General features: G+C 41.5%; 1 protein-coding gene across 5 annotated transcripts in view; it reads right to left on the bottom strand.

The window, feature by feature from the left end:
• Window positions 1-18,190, bottom strand: part of unc5cb (unc-5 netrin receptor Cb) — a 96,778-nt gene that overhangs the window by 23,143 nt on the left and 55,445 nt on the right. For all 5 annotated transcript variants that reach the window (XM_028980940.1, XM_028980941.1, XM_028980944.1 and 2 more), the window contains exons 4-7: window positions 13,528-13,631; window positions 3,366-3,546; window positions 1,530-1,697; window positions 682-846 (exon numbers count right to left, since the gene is read on the bottom strand). In XM_028980940.1, coding sequence (XP_028836773.1) covers window positions 682-846; window positions 1,530-1,697; window positions 3,366-3,546; window positions 13,528-13,631 — 618 coding nt within the window. The remainder of the gene's footprint in view (window positions 1-681; window positions 847-1,529; window positions 1,698-3,365; window positions 3,547-13,527; window positions 13,632-18,190) is intronic.

The raw sequence follows: 18,190 nt of genomic DNA, 5'->3' as shown, positions 1-18,190 counted from the left end.
CACACACACACACACACCCACAAACATGAACACCAGGTTTACCCAGCTATGGAAAGGCCAAATGTTTCCTTTCCCTCAGGTCTTCACTGGCCTGAATGTATAATGAAGTAAAAGCTGAAAGTATCACAGCAAACTTTTGCCTGAAAGCATTTCTCTGTCTGTGCAAAATACAGAGCCCAACCACAAAGTGTTTGGACATTTCTTCAGTTTAGGGAGAAACAATGAATCTTTAATGTGGTTATTGCACCCAGCAAACAGATAAGGAGCTGGAAGATGCATCTTTCTCCAGTTTTACAAGTTTCGTAAATGAGCAAAACACCTTTTGTACTCCCCCTGTGCTTCATAAAACGCGTTGGCATTAGAGTTTAATTCTCACAATTTTATTAGTGAACCTGTGCCATAATCACTAATTAGCGCAGAAACACATTGTGGCTCCTGATCCATGCTCTGTCAGGAGGGTCTTTACTCACACTGCTGCTTCCTTACACTCACACACTCTACATTTACAGCCTGCTGGGGGAGTACAGAGAGAGAAATCTGACAGACCGAGACAATCCGCCATGATGAAGCGGAGACACACTGGCAGGAGGAAGGAAAAGAAGAAGAAGGAGAAAATGAATGAGACTGGTATGTGAGTGTGTGTGTGTGTTTGCATGAGAGTGCAGTATCATGTATACTCACTCTGCATACACAGCCCATCTGTACAGTTCTTGGACTGCAGCACCAACCCATCACAGTCCTTACCCCCGTTTTTGGGCGCGGGGGCATTACACTCTCTGCGGCGCCAGTGTGTGCACTCAGTCCCACAGGTGGACCACTTACTCCACTCCGTCCAGAGTCCGTCCACTGAGACACACACACACACATGCACAGAGAGAGAGAATGACTCTTATATATACATTAATATTCTTATGTGTCTTAAATGTTGCAACCAGATTATCTTGTGTTTGAGACATTTTGAACATTATTTTCAGTTTTTTTAGTTGTCTGTATCTTTAATAAGAAAGTCTAATGCTTTTGTTGATGTGTAATTATTTTTGTCACCCAGGGTGACAAAATTGACATTAACACATAACATGAGCAAATATTAAAGCATATAAAATGTTGACACACTACACACACACACACACAATTACTATACAATTTCTTATTCCCTCTTCTTCTATTTGACTCTTTTATCCCACAATGTCACTTAAAATATGACTTTAACGCACAGCCTCTGTACATATGTTGGAATATACATCGCCATACATGTATGTACAGACACACACACACAATGTTCTAATAATTTACTGTGGTTACTACCTACTAATTATTGTGAAATCTTATGTTACTAAGGGTTAATTCATTAATTCTATTAATTAAAAACTATTTATTCATCTTAGTTGAGAATTAAGCTGCACTGTTATCTGTGACAGTATTACAGTAAAACGCAACAGGTGATGTGAAAGGTGGATGTGTGTTTTTGGATGAGCTCCCAGTAGAAGCACCGTATAGTGTATTTTACTGGGTGACAACTTCCTGCCCACCTGGACACAGCGGGTTGCAGGCCAGCTTCTGAATGGCCTGTCCTTCACAGATGGCTCCTCCATTCAGAGGTGCAGGGTTGGTGCAGCTGCGTGTCCTCTTCTGGTAGCCACGCCCGCAACGGGTGTTACACACGGACCACTCGGTCCACGTTGACCAGCCTCCGTTTACTGTCAAGAGAGTATGGGGTGGTCAGTTTGAAGCAGATTGACCATTCTCCTCTATACCCAGATCATCGAACCTGGTATCCAATTTCTCAGAGTAATCCAAAAATTTGAGCCTTGCACAGGCCTGAAAAACTGGAACCCTCAAGGAAAGAAGATGGAGGCTGTTTCTCATTGAGTTTCCTCTCCTTGCTCTGCCCCCTCCTGCCCCATCAGCTTCTGATGCTCCATGCTGGGGCTGTAAGGAGGGCCTGAAAGCAACTCTCTCTAATCAGGGGGGCTGAGCTCCTCCCATCTGAACTTCACTGCCCAGGAGAACTGGAACCCCACAGCAGAGGCCAGAATCCGCCTCACTCGTCTGAGGATGAAACGATATCAAAGGCCGCTCCTCAGCCAAGTGCTCCTTACAAACGGACTTCTGGACGAATAAGTAGGGCAGGAAAAGTCACCAGTGGCCACAGAAGACATTTCCTTTTTTTTTGCTGCATTCTGCTCCATGACTCCAGCAAACTGTATAGCAACAAAACACCCTGTGATGTATCCTACTCTTCCCTCGGGATCAATAAAGCATCTTTCTATCTCTCTCTCTCTCTCTCTCTCTCTCTCTCTTCATGTATCAATGATTCAGAGCTCTTTTGTCAGCACTAAAGAGACCTAAACAGTATTAGGCAATAGGGTTTAATGTTTCTGATGTGTGGATTTGATATAGTGATCACATTATTCGCTCACATTTGATCACATTATGTTTTTACATAAACGCCACGCTGATGTGACTTTTCACATTAGGAGTCACTGCTGCCTAGTTAACAGTGAAGGAGGGCTGCACACAAGACAAACTGCTACACAGCTTTCTCTCAAGGACTTCAGCGTTTGTCAGAAGGCCACATCAGGGGGTCCTCTGAAAAAAGCTTTACAGTGTCAGCAGATCTATTGCCACTCGGTGCACGTCAGTGATCTGTGAAGTTATCTGTGAAGATTTTCTGCAGCACCCAATCAAGAAAATCTTGCATACTATACTCAACAGAAGTGGCCTTTAATTAACTGAAATGTCTCTGTAGCGGCCCCTAATTTATTGGGTATCTTATTTGCTTAATTAATAGTGGGTGACTGTAGTAAATGTATGAATATTCATGAATATGACCTTATTTAAGCGAATGGATCTATAGGTTGGGTCCAGGTAAACAAATGAGGGATTCAATGATGGATATTTTAAATCACTGTAAGGTGCTCTGGATAAGAGTGTCTGCCACTTAAAACTTAAATGCCGTAAATGTAAATATATCAAATGTAATCATAAAAAGAGATGAACAAAATATTTTTGCTTGGTCCAGAGCAAAAACTGTATCAGTTCTAGATTACCAGTAAATAATGGCAATAGTAACTTTTCAAGTATAATTGATGATAACAACAACAACAATAATAATAATCCTCATATAAAAAATACTGACTTTAATAAAAGACTGGCTATTTATTGTACTATTTTGTTCAATGAATTGAATTAATTTGTTGATTATAGGTTTACTGTATAGTATTTTTCAAATATAGATAAAAATAAAAAATTTAAATGAAAAACTTATTGTGTTTAATCCTTGTTTACAATACTACAACACAGTGTCCCAGCTTGTATTCCGATTGGCTGTGGAAAGTAGAAGCAAATAAAAAAGCAGGTCTTACCATAGACAATGACTGTAGCTGTAGTGCTGCGCCTTTTAGCCACTATGTTCTTGGCCACACAGGTATAGTTGGCCGTGTCAGAGAGGCGAGCCTGCTTGATGATCAGGTTGTGGTCAATGGTGATGTAAAAGTTGCGGTCATCAGCGGGATCGATCACCTCCTCATTCTTCAGCCATTCCACCTGCAGCACACAAGGCATGAATGTAAGAGACCTGCCAAATGGAGGAAAAAATGAAGAATAATTTCCCTGCATTCACTGTTTTATGCAGTGCCTTATCCACACTCATTGTTACTCTTATTCTTGCCTTCAAAACCAGGTGAGCCAACTTAATTTTCCTGAATGGGAGGAAATCGTTTAGATGCCACATCTGAAAAAACCCTCTGCGTACAGAATCTGAGGTCATGGACTCATACAGAACATATGTCTGTTTCCAGAATTGATGTGACCAAAAACCAGTTCCTGAGTGACCAATCGATGACTCAGACTCAGCTCACTGACCACAGGGGACTGAATCAGAGAGTTTTCAGGTCTGTAGAGTCCTCTTGATGTGGTATGTTCAGATTCCAAAAGATGCTTATTTTATGCTGTAAAAATACCCATCACATGTACACAAAAACCACACTGAAGTCAACTGTAGCTGTCGTTTATGTGTTTTTCTCATTACAGTAGTGAAAAAGCTTTTAAATGAAGCTGTCTAATTTATGCTTATGAGTAACTTTTTTTTATTATAATCTATAATCTTTAGCCATTGTTTCTTTTTCAGTGCATGACATATGATCAACAAAAACAACAACAAAGATTCTTCTAGTGTTTTTTTCATTGAACATAGTTTCATTTAAAAATCATAAATACATTTATTAAGAATTCATAAAAAATGATTTCTAAACCCTCTAAGCCAGGACAGAGAACAGAGATCTTCGTGAAGAGTCTCAGTGGAGGCTGAGGAGACATGGGCTCTGTGAACTAGTCAGACGGATGTGAAATGTTGTCTGGATTGTAAAAGCCCCTCGAGTTTTGTGCAGAACACTCACCAATGGTATAAAACTCACCACTACGATGGACACCAGTTTTATGGGAACGGAAATGCAATGAAATGTAAATTTATCGCAGAGCGCAGTGAGACAAAGGCAACAAAACAATTCCCCTGTTCAACATGTGACAGACAGGCTTTTTGAAAAATGGGTGCTCTGGGTTGAAATAATTGCGCTAATCAAGATTGACTGCGTAAAGCTCATCAAATCCTTCACAAATCATGGAGCCAAACTCCCCGGCTGAAATGCAGCGTTCACAAGTCAAGTGCGGCTCCGAGGGTAATTAAAACTGAACAAAAGAGCAGAGCGAGATCTGCATCTTACACTTGTCCATTTTCTGCCGCTTCCACAGCCCTGACTGATCTGCCATTTTCGGGCACTACTGAGGAGCTCTTCTGTTTAATAATGCAGATATTTGCAAATGAACTGTATGAACAAATGAACATAATTCAACATTTGATGAGAAACAAAATGTTCTCAATGTTATAATTTTCGCTGATAGGAAAAACAAATATCTCCTCTCTTATTCAATAACCAAATGAATTTTTTTAATGTCGCTCTTTCTCCTTCTCACTCTAAACACACATTCCCTTCTGTCTCCTCCATCAGTGTTTGTCACCCCCCCCCCCCCCCCCCCCCCCCCCCCTTCTGTCCCCTCTCCCACACACAAGCCTGGCCTCATTATTCGCTGATTGTCACAGGGATACTAGCGCTGTAATTGGCACATCTTCCCGTCATTAACAGAGAAAATTGCCACATGTCAGCTGTCAGAAGGAGCAGGATTCTTCGGAAGCAGAGAAATGGGTGCAGCGGTGTAAACAGTGGGGTGGGCGCTCTGCGTCGTCCTGTAACGATGTTTATGTTTATGTCTCCAGTTTATGTCTCCAGAGACTCCTGACAGTACAGATGTGAGACTGGGACCTGAGCAAATGAGAGATAACTGGAACGAGTAGAGGAAGTTAATGTTCCTTATAGCTATAGGCTAGTACAAGGAGCCACTGAGTGACCACCTTTACCCTACCAAGACACCCGTTGGATGCGGTGTCTTCCAAGACCCATCACAGAACGGCATAATTCCATGCCTGGTCTTCTTGCCTTCTATAATTGTGTCAGATCATTTCAAACCACACTGTGCACAATGAATCTAGTAAACTAACAATTTCAGCCTTTTCATATCAACTTATCTGTCAATAAAGTCAAGTCGAAGTCAATACCGCAGCACACACACTAACTTTAGCTGACTCTGTTTATTAAATAATATAAAAAAACAATTATATAATTCTTATTCATATAATAATTATATAAAAAATGAATTAAGAATAAATAATAAACAAGTCTCAACCTCTCTAATTTCCCAACTGAAACCTTAGGCCAGTCTTTATGGCGGTCAGGATTGACTGCAGCTGGGCTCATCACCGGTGGCCAATCCTGACGGCGCATAAAAGCCGGAGATTTCCGCCCCTTCGGCAGCGCCAACATTCTAGTGAACTTTCGTGGACCTGAGCATGAACTTGAGTTTCTGTTTTAGTTATTCCCCTTTATTTCCCGTTCTTGGCAACCGCGCCATTGTTTATCTGTATTTATTGTTTATTTTATAATAAAACCCCTTCCCAACATGTCCTGCTTCTGCGCTTCCTTCCCTGTCAGCAAGCCGGCGTGACAATGGCCCTGGAACAAACCATTTATCTGGACAGACATTAACCAATTTCTTTACAAAAACAGTTAATAATAAATGATATTGCACATTTGTCAAATCATAAAGTAATATGGATTTTAAAGCATTAATATTACACAATCTCAGATTAATTTAAAACATTTAAAACTCCCCATGGTCCATCAATAAAAATGTTAGCTTGTTCCTAGTCGACCAGTCCAATAACAGAACTAACAGACCCCAGGTCTGTTACAGAGATAGAGGAGAAAAAAAACTCAACTTGACAACTTCTCTCAGGGGGCATTGAGCTGCGCATCAGATGTCAACAAGGTGACCAACTGTTTTTTTGTTCTGTTAATGCCCTAGTATGAAGACTATATGATGGCCTACTCAATTTTAGGCTACAATGCAAGTCTCTACCAAACCATTTGTAACCAATGAGATATAAAACCAATAAAGCTTTGAATGATGAACCTTAAATGTTATTCCATTATTCCATTTTTTCCTGTCCATGCTATTTGGGCTTTCAGTAAATGTTAGTTGTAAAAGCACACACAGTGTGAGATTTACATTTCTGACATTGTCATAAAATGATCAAATAGGGTAGGGTGGTATTAGCCAAGTGGTAATACACTCGCCTATGAACCAGAAGACCCAGGTTCAAATCCCAGTTACTACCATTGTGTCCCTGAGCAAGGCACTTAATCCTAAAATTGCTCCATTCAACCAACAAGCCTGTGATCATTTACATTTAGATTCCAGGGGGACTGTCCCTGTGACTACTGAATGTCAAACTTTGGATGACGATTTCACCACAATTGTTTCATCTTTAGTCTGGGACAATCCAAAATATTGCAATGTATTCTGTGCATAATGTGAACATCAGGCGCCAGATCTCCAGACAGAAAACCTACATTTTGGATCATTAGAGCATTTTCATCTTCACTATCTCATCCATCCTTTGCATAATATCTGTGACAAGGACCAGTGATGCTGTCATGGTGGCTTTTAGTACCCAGAACCTTAATTATGTTGTATTTAGGTTCTTTAATTCATGACACATCTGTATGACTGGTATGCCCTGGAGAAAGAACCAGTGTGTGAAACATATTCTGACTGTGTGTGAAAAATATGGTTCTTTCTGTGGATGAGGAAAAAAATGCCCCCAAATCAGTAATTTGCAGGGACAATGGCCGACTTGAAATGACACCAGTGTTCAAATGATGTTCGTGGTGGTCGGGGTCTTTCAGAGGGTGCGACAAGAACATGAACAGGATCGGGCTCAAAAAGTCTCTTCCAGAGCTCATTACTGCTCTTTAGGGCAAAACACATTTAGCATTCCCATTTGGAGCTGGTAAACATCTACGGCACAGCCAACAATGCGACTGGCTACTGATCTGCCTTCAGGGCGAACAACCAAAGAGCAACGCCACCAATTATTTTTTAAAGAGAAAAAGGAATTTGTCACCAGCGTACGTCTAATTACCCTATCCGGAGTTCAGGCCGAGAGCGGCAGCATGCGGCATCTGCAGCATTAGCATCTGAATTATTCACACGCTGTTCACTGATGAGGCTCAGTAACAGGACAGATGTGACTGCAGAAGAAAACGCTGACTTCCACTCCAGAAAGATATTCATAAATAAATAAAAATCACAGATTCATGCAAGGACAACAGCGAACAACTGCTTTGATAAAAATTTCATAACCAGCAAGGCAGCCATTTCCCCTCACTGTTAGCAGAGGATTCTGGGAAAGGGCTTGTGGTTGGCCACTGATCTACAAAAACAACACCGAAAAAAAAAAAAAAAACAGGTTTTGGCATGAGGTTGGTACATATTCACGAGAGTGGGCAAAATGCCACCACCCTGCTTCTTTCTCACTTACACACACACAAACACAAAGAACTACACACAGAAAGACGTGAGCGATAGGTGTTGTTGAGCTCCAATACGGGCTGGATGGAAGCCATGCCGGACGATCTAATTAACAGTGAAGGTCGAGTGACCTGCATGACTCCTCCCCCTCCCCCGACAGGCGCTTATTTATTTATTCGCCTGTTTATCATGACTTCATAATGACTTCTGCTGAAGTCTCTCCAATGTTTTGCGCCATTCATCTGGGCCCTGCCATTAGCCACATTAATTAACCTGATTCACGCCTCACTACAGTCTGAAATGTCACTTACACTCCACCAGCCCACGGCCGGGCTCTGTTTCCCTTATTCACTGTGACCAATCACGTTGCTCCACGTGACTAAATCAAAAATATACTGGAGGGAGGGCAGAGAGAATCTAATCACAATCTAAACAATTTGTTGGTAACCGTAAGTAATAAAAGAGACAATTCATTACAAAAATAATTATTCAAAGTTAAAGTAAAGTGAAGTGATTGTCACACGTGATACACAGCACACGGTGCACACAGTGAAATTTGTCCTCTGCATTTAACCCATCACCCTGAGTGAGCAGTTGGCAGCCATGACAAGCGCCCGGGGAGCAGTGTGTGGGGACGGTGCTTTGCTCAGTGGCACCTCAGTGGCACCTTTGCGGCTCGGGATTCGAACCGGCAACCTTCTGATTACGGGGCCGCTTCCTTAACCGCTAGGCCACCACTGCCCCATTTTATTCAGTCATTACAATGTAATTATAGAATAATGTTAAAGTAGATCTGTGAATAGACATTTGAATCAACTATTGTATAGCCATATTTATCCACACAAAACATGATGAAATGCCACTGCAGGTGGATGAAATTATGAAGAAATTATGATCAGATTTTTGTGTCGTGCTTTTGAGGATTGTTGCTCTGGCTTTGAGTCCCTGCATCAGCTGATGAACTTCAACCAAAATCCACTTTCTGTCTACCACAGACTTCAGATAAAGCTACATTAACATGAACTCCTACTGATTCCTGCTGACTTGATGGAAACCATTGACAGCTGTCAGTTTTCAGATATGATATAATGTGATATAATTGACTTTTTTTTTACATGTATGACTTAATGCATAGGCGGTTGCGATTTTGCATGATGCGTTGGTCACTGTAAACTTTACATGGCAATACCAACAGTGCTAACAATAATGATCAAATTCATGATGTTGGCCAAATCAACATGCGTGAAAAGTTATGCTTCCCACTGCTTACTTGCTTTTGCTTTGTTGTTATTTATGTGCTCTGTGTTGCATTTTGTCCCTACGGAGACAAAGAAGAAACTATATATAATTAAACATAATTTAATTGAAATAGCCCTAGTCTTTATTTAATCTCTGATTTACCTTTAAAAAAATAGTAGTATATTTAAACGAACATAATTAGTTAAAAAATTCATTCACCTTGAAACTGCTAACAACTCGCCTCTTTCCATTTCCCAGGTTGCCAAATGGACTCAGACATTCCACTTCGTAATATGTCTGCTTGCGCTTCCCCCACAAGTCTAAACTCGTGGAATATAATTAGTTTGGAAATGCAATTTCGGGTTTCAATTAATAAAAAAAAAAAAATGTTAATAATTTAAGTGAATATACTTTCATTCATGATGGTGATAACTAACATTTTAGTGGGTCACCTTCAATAAGCCTAGCAACATCCTTGCAATCTATTAAGAAAAACTTGTGTTTAATTCTTATGTGCTGGACAGTTAAAATTAATACACTGTATGTAGATTTTTTTTTTATAATAATTGCAATGCAAAAAGGAGCCTTTATGCTCATTTTCTTGAAAGAAGGGAGCAGGTCAGGAGGGAGATGGAGGAGCAGCTTCAGCAGCCCTCTGTTTTTATGAGTGACAGCCAGGTGCCTACAGGCTGGTCACCGGTTACAGGTGGCTGCTGGGATGCCGTCTGGCTCTAGAACATTTTGTGCCCTGAGGTCTCCTCTAATGAACACACATTTTCTTCTGAAGAAACATTCTTTAGACTCTTCACACTCCTGTCTGGTCCACCACTCTCCTGTGTCAGTGTGAAAAGGTGACCTTGGAGCAGCGTGAGCATCACACCTGTCCCTCTTTACTGAAACCAGCCACACACGAACACACACAGACAAACTAAATGACCAAAGACTGGCCCCCACTCACGCCCATGCCCACACTTAATCACAAATATCTTTATGAGGTTTTAGGATAATTACTATGTAGCAAATGTGATGTGTAATTATGTAAATGTGCCTGTATCGCATTATAAAAAACTAAACCAACTATTTATTGTTTACAGGTAACCACCATGATGGAGACCATCAAAAATACATGGAATTTAACTAGGTTGTCTAAGATATGTACAAAATATGAATAAATATGACATATCACATCTATGAAAAGAAACATTGAGACTCGTCACAACTGGACGTGACCCTGACATCCGCTGCTAGGACGGTGTGTTTGTCAGCAGCAGGAGCGTGTGGGGTTGGTGTGTTTATGAGCAGATGCCAGATTCACCACCTCCTGCGCTCTGAACTCACAGCCCTTCCAGTCCAGTGGGATGAGCTTCATCTGCGCCTGTTACCACAGCGCTGTTTGCCTTCCTAATAAAACCAAATGTCCAGACTACTTTTCACAGTAAACAGATGTGCCATCTGCGTCCTGTTACGTTCCAAGATATGTGTGTGGCTGTGTGTTTTTGTGCCCGTTATGGGGCTGTGTACCAGAGAGGTGTAAAAGATACACAGTCTAATACAGAATATATAACAGATATAAACCACAGAATCCACATACCACATAGAATCTAATTTACGGTGTCACTCAGACAAGTTTGACGGGTCAGATTTTAGCTTCACTCACCTTTAAGGTCCACTAAGGATTTATTTCAAAGGAGAAACCATGTGGTCATGTATCCTATCTATCCACTACTAAAAACTTAGACCTCTGACATCCCTGGTCCAGGGTTTTTCTTCCCCCACAGATTGTATAGTGTCGTTGAGATCCGGTGTCATTAGGAGGCTCCTCTGGTATCTGCAGGACCCAGGAAGGACCTCTCAAGTGCAGCTCACTCACATCTACCACGCAGCAGGAGTGCAGCACTGCAAGAAGCTGCCTGCATTGAACAGCCGCTACCATGACAACAGGCTCCACGGCAACTGTGCCGGGCTTGACCTCTGAACCTGCTGTTTGTCTGAGCTTCGTGATGTGCCCCCAAAGCAGGCAGAAACAGGGACCAGATGAAAGGGGAACAGGGGGAAGAGGCAGTAGAGTTCTTTGTATGGGGAGATTTAAGTCCACTTCATGGGTTCACCAAAGATCCTCACTTTAATAAGGAGCCATGAAAAGACTGCCTGTGTGTTTCCCCTGGGGGTAAAAGAAAAGTTCAAGGGTGCTGAACAGGTGTCTCTTCAGAAGGGGGAATGGGGGTCTTAGCAATTCCTGCCACTTTCTCATTCCCATTTTCTAGCTCTTGTCCCAGAAGTAGTGACAGTAAAATTTTTTGGGTGAAACAAGAGCTTGTTTACCTTCTACAAAATTTCGCCTGACAGACATGAAGGGGCCTGAAAGCTCACAGAAAGTGAGTGTGTTCACAAAATACTCACCTGCTGAGCAACATAACTGTGCATATAATGTGCAGAAGCAGCAATTGTGGTGTTTTTGTATTTCTATGACTAAAGTATGCATTGACGGGGGCAGTGGTTGGCCATGGGGGCAATCTTTGGCCTAGCAAATAAGTGAAGTGAAAGTGAAGTGATATACTGCAGCACAGCACATGGTGAAATGTGTCCTCTGCATTTAACCATCACCCTTGGTGATCAGTGGGCAGCCATGATCAGTGCGTGGGCCATCACTGCCCTAGGTAAAGAAATGGACTCATAACCAGAAGTTTGCTGGTTGGAATCCCGAAATGCCAAACTCCCCAGGTGCCTTTCATGGCTGCCTACTTCTCACCAAGGGTGATGGGTTAAAAGCAGAGGACACTTTTCATTGTGTCACTGTGTGCTGTGCTGTGTTTCATAATGACATTCACTTCATTTCACTTTACTTCACTTAATAGAATTAGCCTTTAGACACTAGAGGAAAAGTCAGATTTTTAAATCCCCTATTTTCTCACTTAAAACATTTCCATTCAGTCATGTTATGTGCCAAAAAACTGTTCTGTTCTTGTGATAAGTTCCTCCAAGAACCATTGGCATAGATTGTAAGAACCCTCTATAGATGACTAGCCATTGTCATTGTTTCTAACACCTTCCATAACCCAAATGCCCTGTGACCTCTTAATGTGAAAAAAAAAACTGTTTCCATTACAGTTTTGCAAAAAACGCATGTTTCAAAATTTCAAAATGTATTTTTCCAATGCAAACTGTGAACTACTGAATCTTACCTCTCTTTACTTGTCTCTGCCACCTCATAAAACATTATTACATTTTTATTAGTTATTCTCTCTGGGCCACTTTGAAGAGCAGCAACAGAAGCTCTCCAGCCCTGTGCCACTCTTCATGTCTCCTTCATTTGGTCCCTAATCATGTTTCTACTCATTAAGAGACAGGAGACTCAATATCACTCTGTCTTCTGCAGCACACCGTAAATACGTCCTAAATTCCCTAATCATAAATGGAGCTGCTTGTTTGAATCTCAGAGGAGGCCAATAATCCCAGTAGCCCTGGAGGTGTTTTTACAGGCTCTGACAAGCAAACGAGGCTTTGATGTGGCTTTAGTTGCGTCGGTAGGACTGCGCTCAGAGAGGAGCGGAGAGGGGGTGGATCCCGCTCTTCTGTTTCAGCTCTCAGGGCCTGCAGCGTCTTATTCACTGCGTGAATGAGCAAAAGGCCAACACACGCACACACATTTCATTCCTCAGTGCTCACACATTCTGTCTGGTGCATTCTGCCAGAGCACTGGAGGTGTGTTCTAGAGAATTGAAATAGATGTGATGCAGCAATGGGCTCATTTTTATCAATAAGCATTTCTTCTACCCTTATAGCATATTAAACGTAAATCAGAGTATATTCGGTTAAAGCGCTGCTGCATTAAACTTTAGCACGTAATCTGCAGAAAGTTTTTTTGTGTCAGTCTTTCCCCCAGGCCAAACCCAGAAGGAAAATTTGGCTCAATCCCTTTTGTCAGCACTTTCACTTAACTCATCTGTTCCGGTCACTTGAGGTCTCAGGAAACTCTGAAAAATAGTTTAATCAGAGGTGCACACTCACCTGCAAATAGGCTGGCCAATGACATTTATACTGCACATAATCACATACAAAGCATTTAGATCGAGTTTTTAAAGAAGGGTAAATATATATATATTTGCCACAAAAAAAGAGTCCTATGCAGGGCATCATAAGATGCATTTGTATAGTTGCATGTGCAGTTATTGTGGAAGAATATTACAGGGTATCCATGGTTAATCTGGCCGAGTATGCACGGAAGCTGTGAAGTTAATCTCCTGAGTTTGCTGTCACTCTGGCTGCAGGGTGTTTATGGAATTTTAGGATTTCAACATATTGTTCCACAGACAGAGAGTGACAAAAAACAACTAGAAGGCACGGATTTGCAAAGATCCTTACCTCAGCTGCAGGAATGCCTTCAGGTGGGCGACATTGCAGAAGCACTTCCTGTTCAAGAGACACTTCCTTCCCCAGTGGCTCCTGGTCAAACGTTTTCCTGAGGTCTGCAAACAAAAGAAATCGCACTTTATTCCCTCAAGATTTGAGATTTACAATACAAGTGGTACCAAACCAAGGTAAATTCTGTAAATCCTTCATTAAAACAATAATCCATCTATTTTCAGGCTATTCCACAGACAGATCTTGATGAATTGTGAGATGTACAATAATTATATAGCTCCTCATTTGGGTTAAAAAAAGTGCATTGGTGCACTGTGTATCTCTATCCAAAACACAAACTGATCATGATGAATGCACTGCACTGTCCAGTTTTCCTTCATACAAGAAGCATTATGTTACAAAATTTGGTGGGCTGTAATTATGTTGAGACAGTTCAGCATGGGAAAGAATAGATATTTTTTTTTTATAATACTGACACACAAAGTTCAAGCATCATTCAACCGTAGTGTCCCGACTCAGGGCTAAAGGGGGAAGAAGGCGCAAAAGCAGGACATTGGGAAAGGTAAAGAGTTTATTATAAAAACAATAAAATGGCTTGAGGGACAAAAACAGGGAAAAAAAGGGGAGAACAAAAAAAAAACCCGAAGGCATGTGTCATAGCGACAGGAGCAAAACAAATCAACCACAAGGTAAGGAAGACCACAGCAGCGTCTGTCTGCTGCCATCTTGTTCTTTTTAACAGGGCCTTAATCGTGGACGCCTAATCAGCGGCATCCATGATTAGAGCCCTGTTGTCACGCTGATCGGAGCTGACTGGGAGACCAGCAGCACCCAGCCATGACACACAGGAAAAAAACTTCCTCTATTCCTTTACTATCTTTCTTCCTCTCATGCCAGTCCTGCTGTTTAATGTGCAGCTGATCTCTGCTATAACTGCGTTCAGTGCTGTCACATCATCTGAATGAAAATATATCATACAAACCTGGTATAAAATCCAAGAAAAATACTCCTCAACTTAAATTACCTCAAATTATGCGTCTATATGAACAGGATGAGATGTTAAGAGCCCACATTAACTGAAAGTGCTAATGAGCTCATCTGACTGGCTGGGCCATTGCCCAAAAGGAACGTGCTAAATGAACACTCATTTGTTCCTGAAAAATGTTGATCTGACTGGATCTTCATAGACACCTCCAGACTGAAGCGTGACCATCTCCATGGTAGAACTACACAGAGACCCAACCCAGAGTTCGACCCACGCTAATGCGGCTTCATACTTTTCTGGCTCAGCTCCGAGATCTTCACATTACCCGTGTGCTATTAACCCCAACAGAAAGGAACTAATGATGGAACAGTATTAATATACTTGCTGTGTGCTGCGTATGTGTATCCCAGCTGCGCTGGTAATTTTTGTGCTGATAAACTTGCATCCATACTGTGTGTCACAATCTGTAGTTATTACCAGGAGAGGCTGCAAACCAAATAAACGAATGAATAGCTGCCTCTTAAAATAGTCAACTGTTGAGTGCAGATCTCACAACACTGCATTGCATCCGTAAACGTTCCGTACATTTTCGAGTATGTGCACAAAAAAACTACTTCACACTTAAACACACCCCCTGTTCATCAGCCCTGTGGGGTGGAAGGCAGAGTTACACAAAGGCGTTCTGACAGCGGCGACTGGTGAGGAGTCTGGACGCCCCTTAAGGAGGGTCCCGAATCTCGGAGCCCCCTATGAAACACGCGGCGGTGGCAATGATGGATGGGAGGAGCCGACAGCCATAGGCAGCCAACTCACAGGAGGGGAATTTCTCTCTCCTCTCTGCTCCTCTAATAAAAATCCAATACTCTTCCCCTCTGTCTGTTACGCTGATGAAATAGGGTAGAGCCAGGGTGCAGAGTGGAGAGGGGGTGGGGATTAGGATGAAAATCTCACTTCACTGCCCTGGAGGTTCATTAGTTATATATTATGTTCTGGCATGGGGGAGTGCAGCTTCATGCCAACATTCTACAGAAGCATGAGAAGAGAAATAAAATAATGAAAACTGCTCTCTGCTTCAGTCATCTGATATTGTGCGATTCTTCAGGCTAGAGCTCATCACACTACAACAGACCTGGCGAAACTGATCCTATAAGACTGATCCCCAGTTGCGCTCTGTAGCAGAGGTAACTCATTGACACGCTACCTAATCCCTGTCCGTGGGTCTCAACACAAATGAGTTCCAGCTCAGGCCTGGAACTCAAGTACAGGCCTGTTTCACTTCAACAAACAAAATGTGGAACAAAGGAACCTCAGCAGGACATTAGAGAAGGGTGGTTTTAGGGTCGACTCCATAAAGTTAAAGATCATAAAGACAGATTTAAGAAAGCTGATATCAGCAGAGTCAGAAAAAGACAAGAGATGGGAAGACTGGTGGGGGGTTAAATATAAATCGGCTCCCCAAAATGTAACAGAAGCAGCAAAATACAGTACAATGTAGACTTAAGAAATATTATGAATGAGCACTTAAAGTGTTTTAACTACACAAAAGATTTGAAAAAAGAAAATACATACATAAATATATAAAATATAAATTATGAATAGAAAGAAATATTAGGACATAATTCCCCTGACTTTGTATATCAAATGTGCAGAATAACCAACTCTTGATTTGACACCTACGAGACAATGAAAGTCATTACCCATTATCCAGTCCCCATAACACCCGCAGACCATCTGCAACGCTGTGCAGAATTATTCTGATAGTTGCAAATATTGTACAACAACCATCACATGTGCTTTAGAGCTGAGCTATGATAAGGCAAGGGGTCTTGCAATAATATTACAACTGATATGATAAGGTGTACTGTTACTTATGTTGGCCTGTTAGGGACTGTTAGTTATGTTGGCCCTTTTGCTAACTTTCCTGTCATGCTTTTAAGATGCATGTTTGCCCTGTGTCATGCCTGTTTTTTCATCTGCTGTGCTTTGTCCTGTTCACTCTTTTTTTCTATTTAGTTTAAAATTCACGTTTACAGCATGTTATGTGCCTCCAATTGATTTGGTATTACAGCGCTCATTGGCCTGAGTCTGTAAAATGGCAATAAACTGTTTGTCTGTAAATAAACTGTATAAAAATTAAGGGAGGTCATAAATAACGTGTATAGTTAACATTTAGTTAACAGGCATTCTAATAACATATTTGTCAGGAGGTCAAATACCAGTATCTTTATGAGGCAACAAGTCCCTCAAATGGCAAAGAACAGCTCTGTTAAGACCGACAAGGACAGATCACAACTTGTGTGCCCCTCAGGATCAGGATGCTGAATCTGAATAATATAAGATGATAAGATAAGATAAGATGATCCTTTATTAGTCCCACAAGTGGGAAATTTACATTGTCATGGCAGGAAGTGGACAGTACAGGATAAGAGTAGCAAAAAAACAACAGCACAGACACTATGTCAACTGCATAATATAAGGTTCAATATACAAGCATGCAAATAAGTAGTCCCAGAATAGAAAAAAAAGAAGAAAAACAGTGAATGTCAATTGTAAAAATAAAAAATATGTATATTCATAATATACATATTCAGTATTCAGTATAAACATAAACTATATTTTTGTGAGATTTATATGTACAGAGTGGGTAGATATAGATATATTGCACTTGGTGCAATGTACTGGATGTGAGTTTGTGAGATGGTGTACTGGATGTGAGTTTGTGTAGTCAGCTGTTCTGAATCTCTCCGTCCTACATTGTGGGTGCCGCAGCCTGCCACTGAAGGAACAGCTCAGTGCTGTCAGGGTCTCCTGCATGGGTTGGGAGATGTTGTCCAGCAGGGATGATAGCTTAGCCACCATTCTCCTGTCACTCATCACCTCCACTGGGTCCAGAGGGCATCCTAGGACAGAGCTGACCCTCCGGATCAGCCTGTTCACTCTCTTCCTGTCGCCAGCAGAGATCCTACCTCCCTAGCAGACCACAAAATAAAAGATGGCTGAGGCCACCACAGAGTCATAAAAGGTCTTCAAGAGTGAGCCCTTCACCCCAAAAGACCTGAGCCTCCGCAGCAAGTACATCCTGCTCTGCCCTTTCCTGTAGGGGGCATCAGAGGTATGAGTCCAGTCCAGTTTATGCTTGTAGTGGAGAATGTTTGTGCCTTCCACCAACTCCTTGGTCTTTCCAGTGTTGATCTGGAGGAAGTTCCGCTGGCACCAGTCCACAAAGTCTCGAGTCTGTTCTCTGAACTCCTTGTTGTCCCTTTTTGTGTGTGAATATTGGATCTGATACAGTCTTCAAGGCTTAAATTACATGAGATGAGGTGGAACTACACAGTTAACACATATATAGCATGACCATGACCTGGTCAACCAATAAAAAAAAGGTTACACGTCAGATATAGATAGTGACTAGACTTTTTTTTTTTTTTCATTCTGACATTTATGGCATTGTGTTCCCATACTTATTAGACACTAATATTATTATCTCATGTTTGAATGTGTTGTTTTATACCAATTAAGCTATTAATTAGCCAGATATTAATGGAATTTTAGTGTCCTCATTGATGTAGCCATTGTCTCAGATCAACCATAGGAACGATAACCTCCTATTCTTGGATGCCGCAGGTGTGCTTGGAGTAATGGGCATTTATCCAGTTTATCCGCCGCCACGACCAGTTA

Source organism: Denticeps clupeoides, chromosome 5, assembly GCF_900700375.1.
Source record: "Denticeps clupeoides chromosome 5, fDenClu1.1, whole genome shotgun sequence".
NCBI lineage: Eukaryota > Metazoa > Chordata > Actinopteri > Clupeiformes > Denticipitidae > Denticeps > Denticeps clupeoides.
This window is presented reverse-complemented; position numbering and strand designations above follow the sequence as displayed.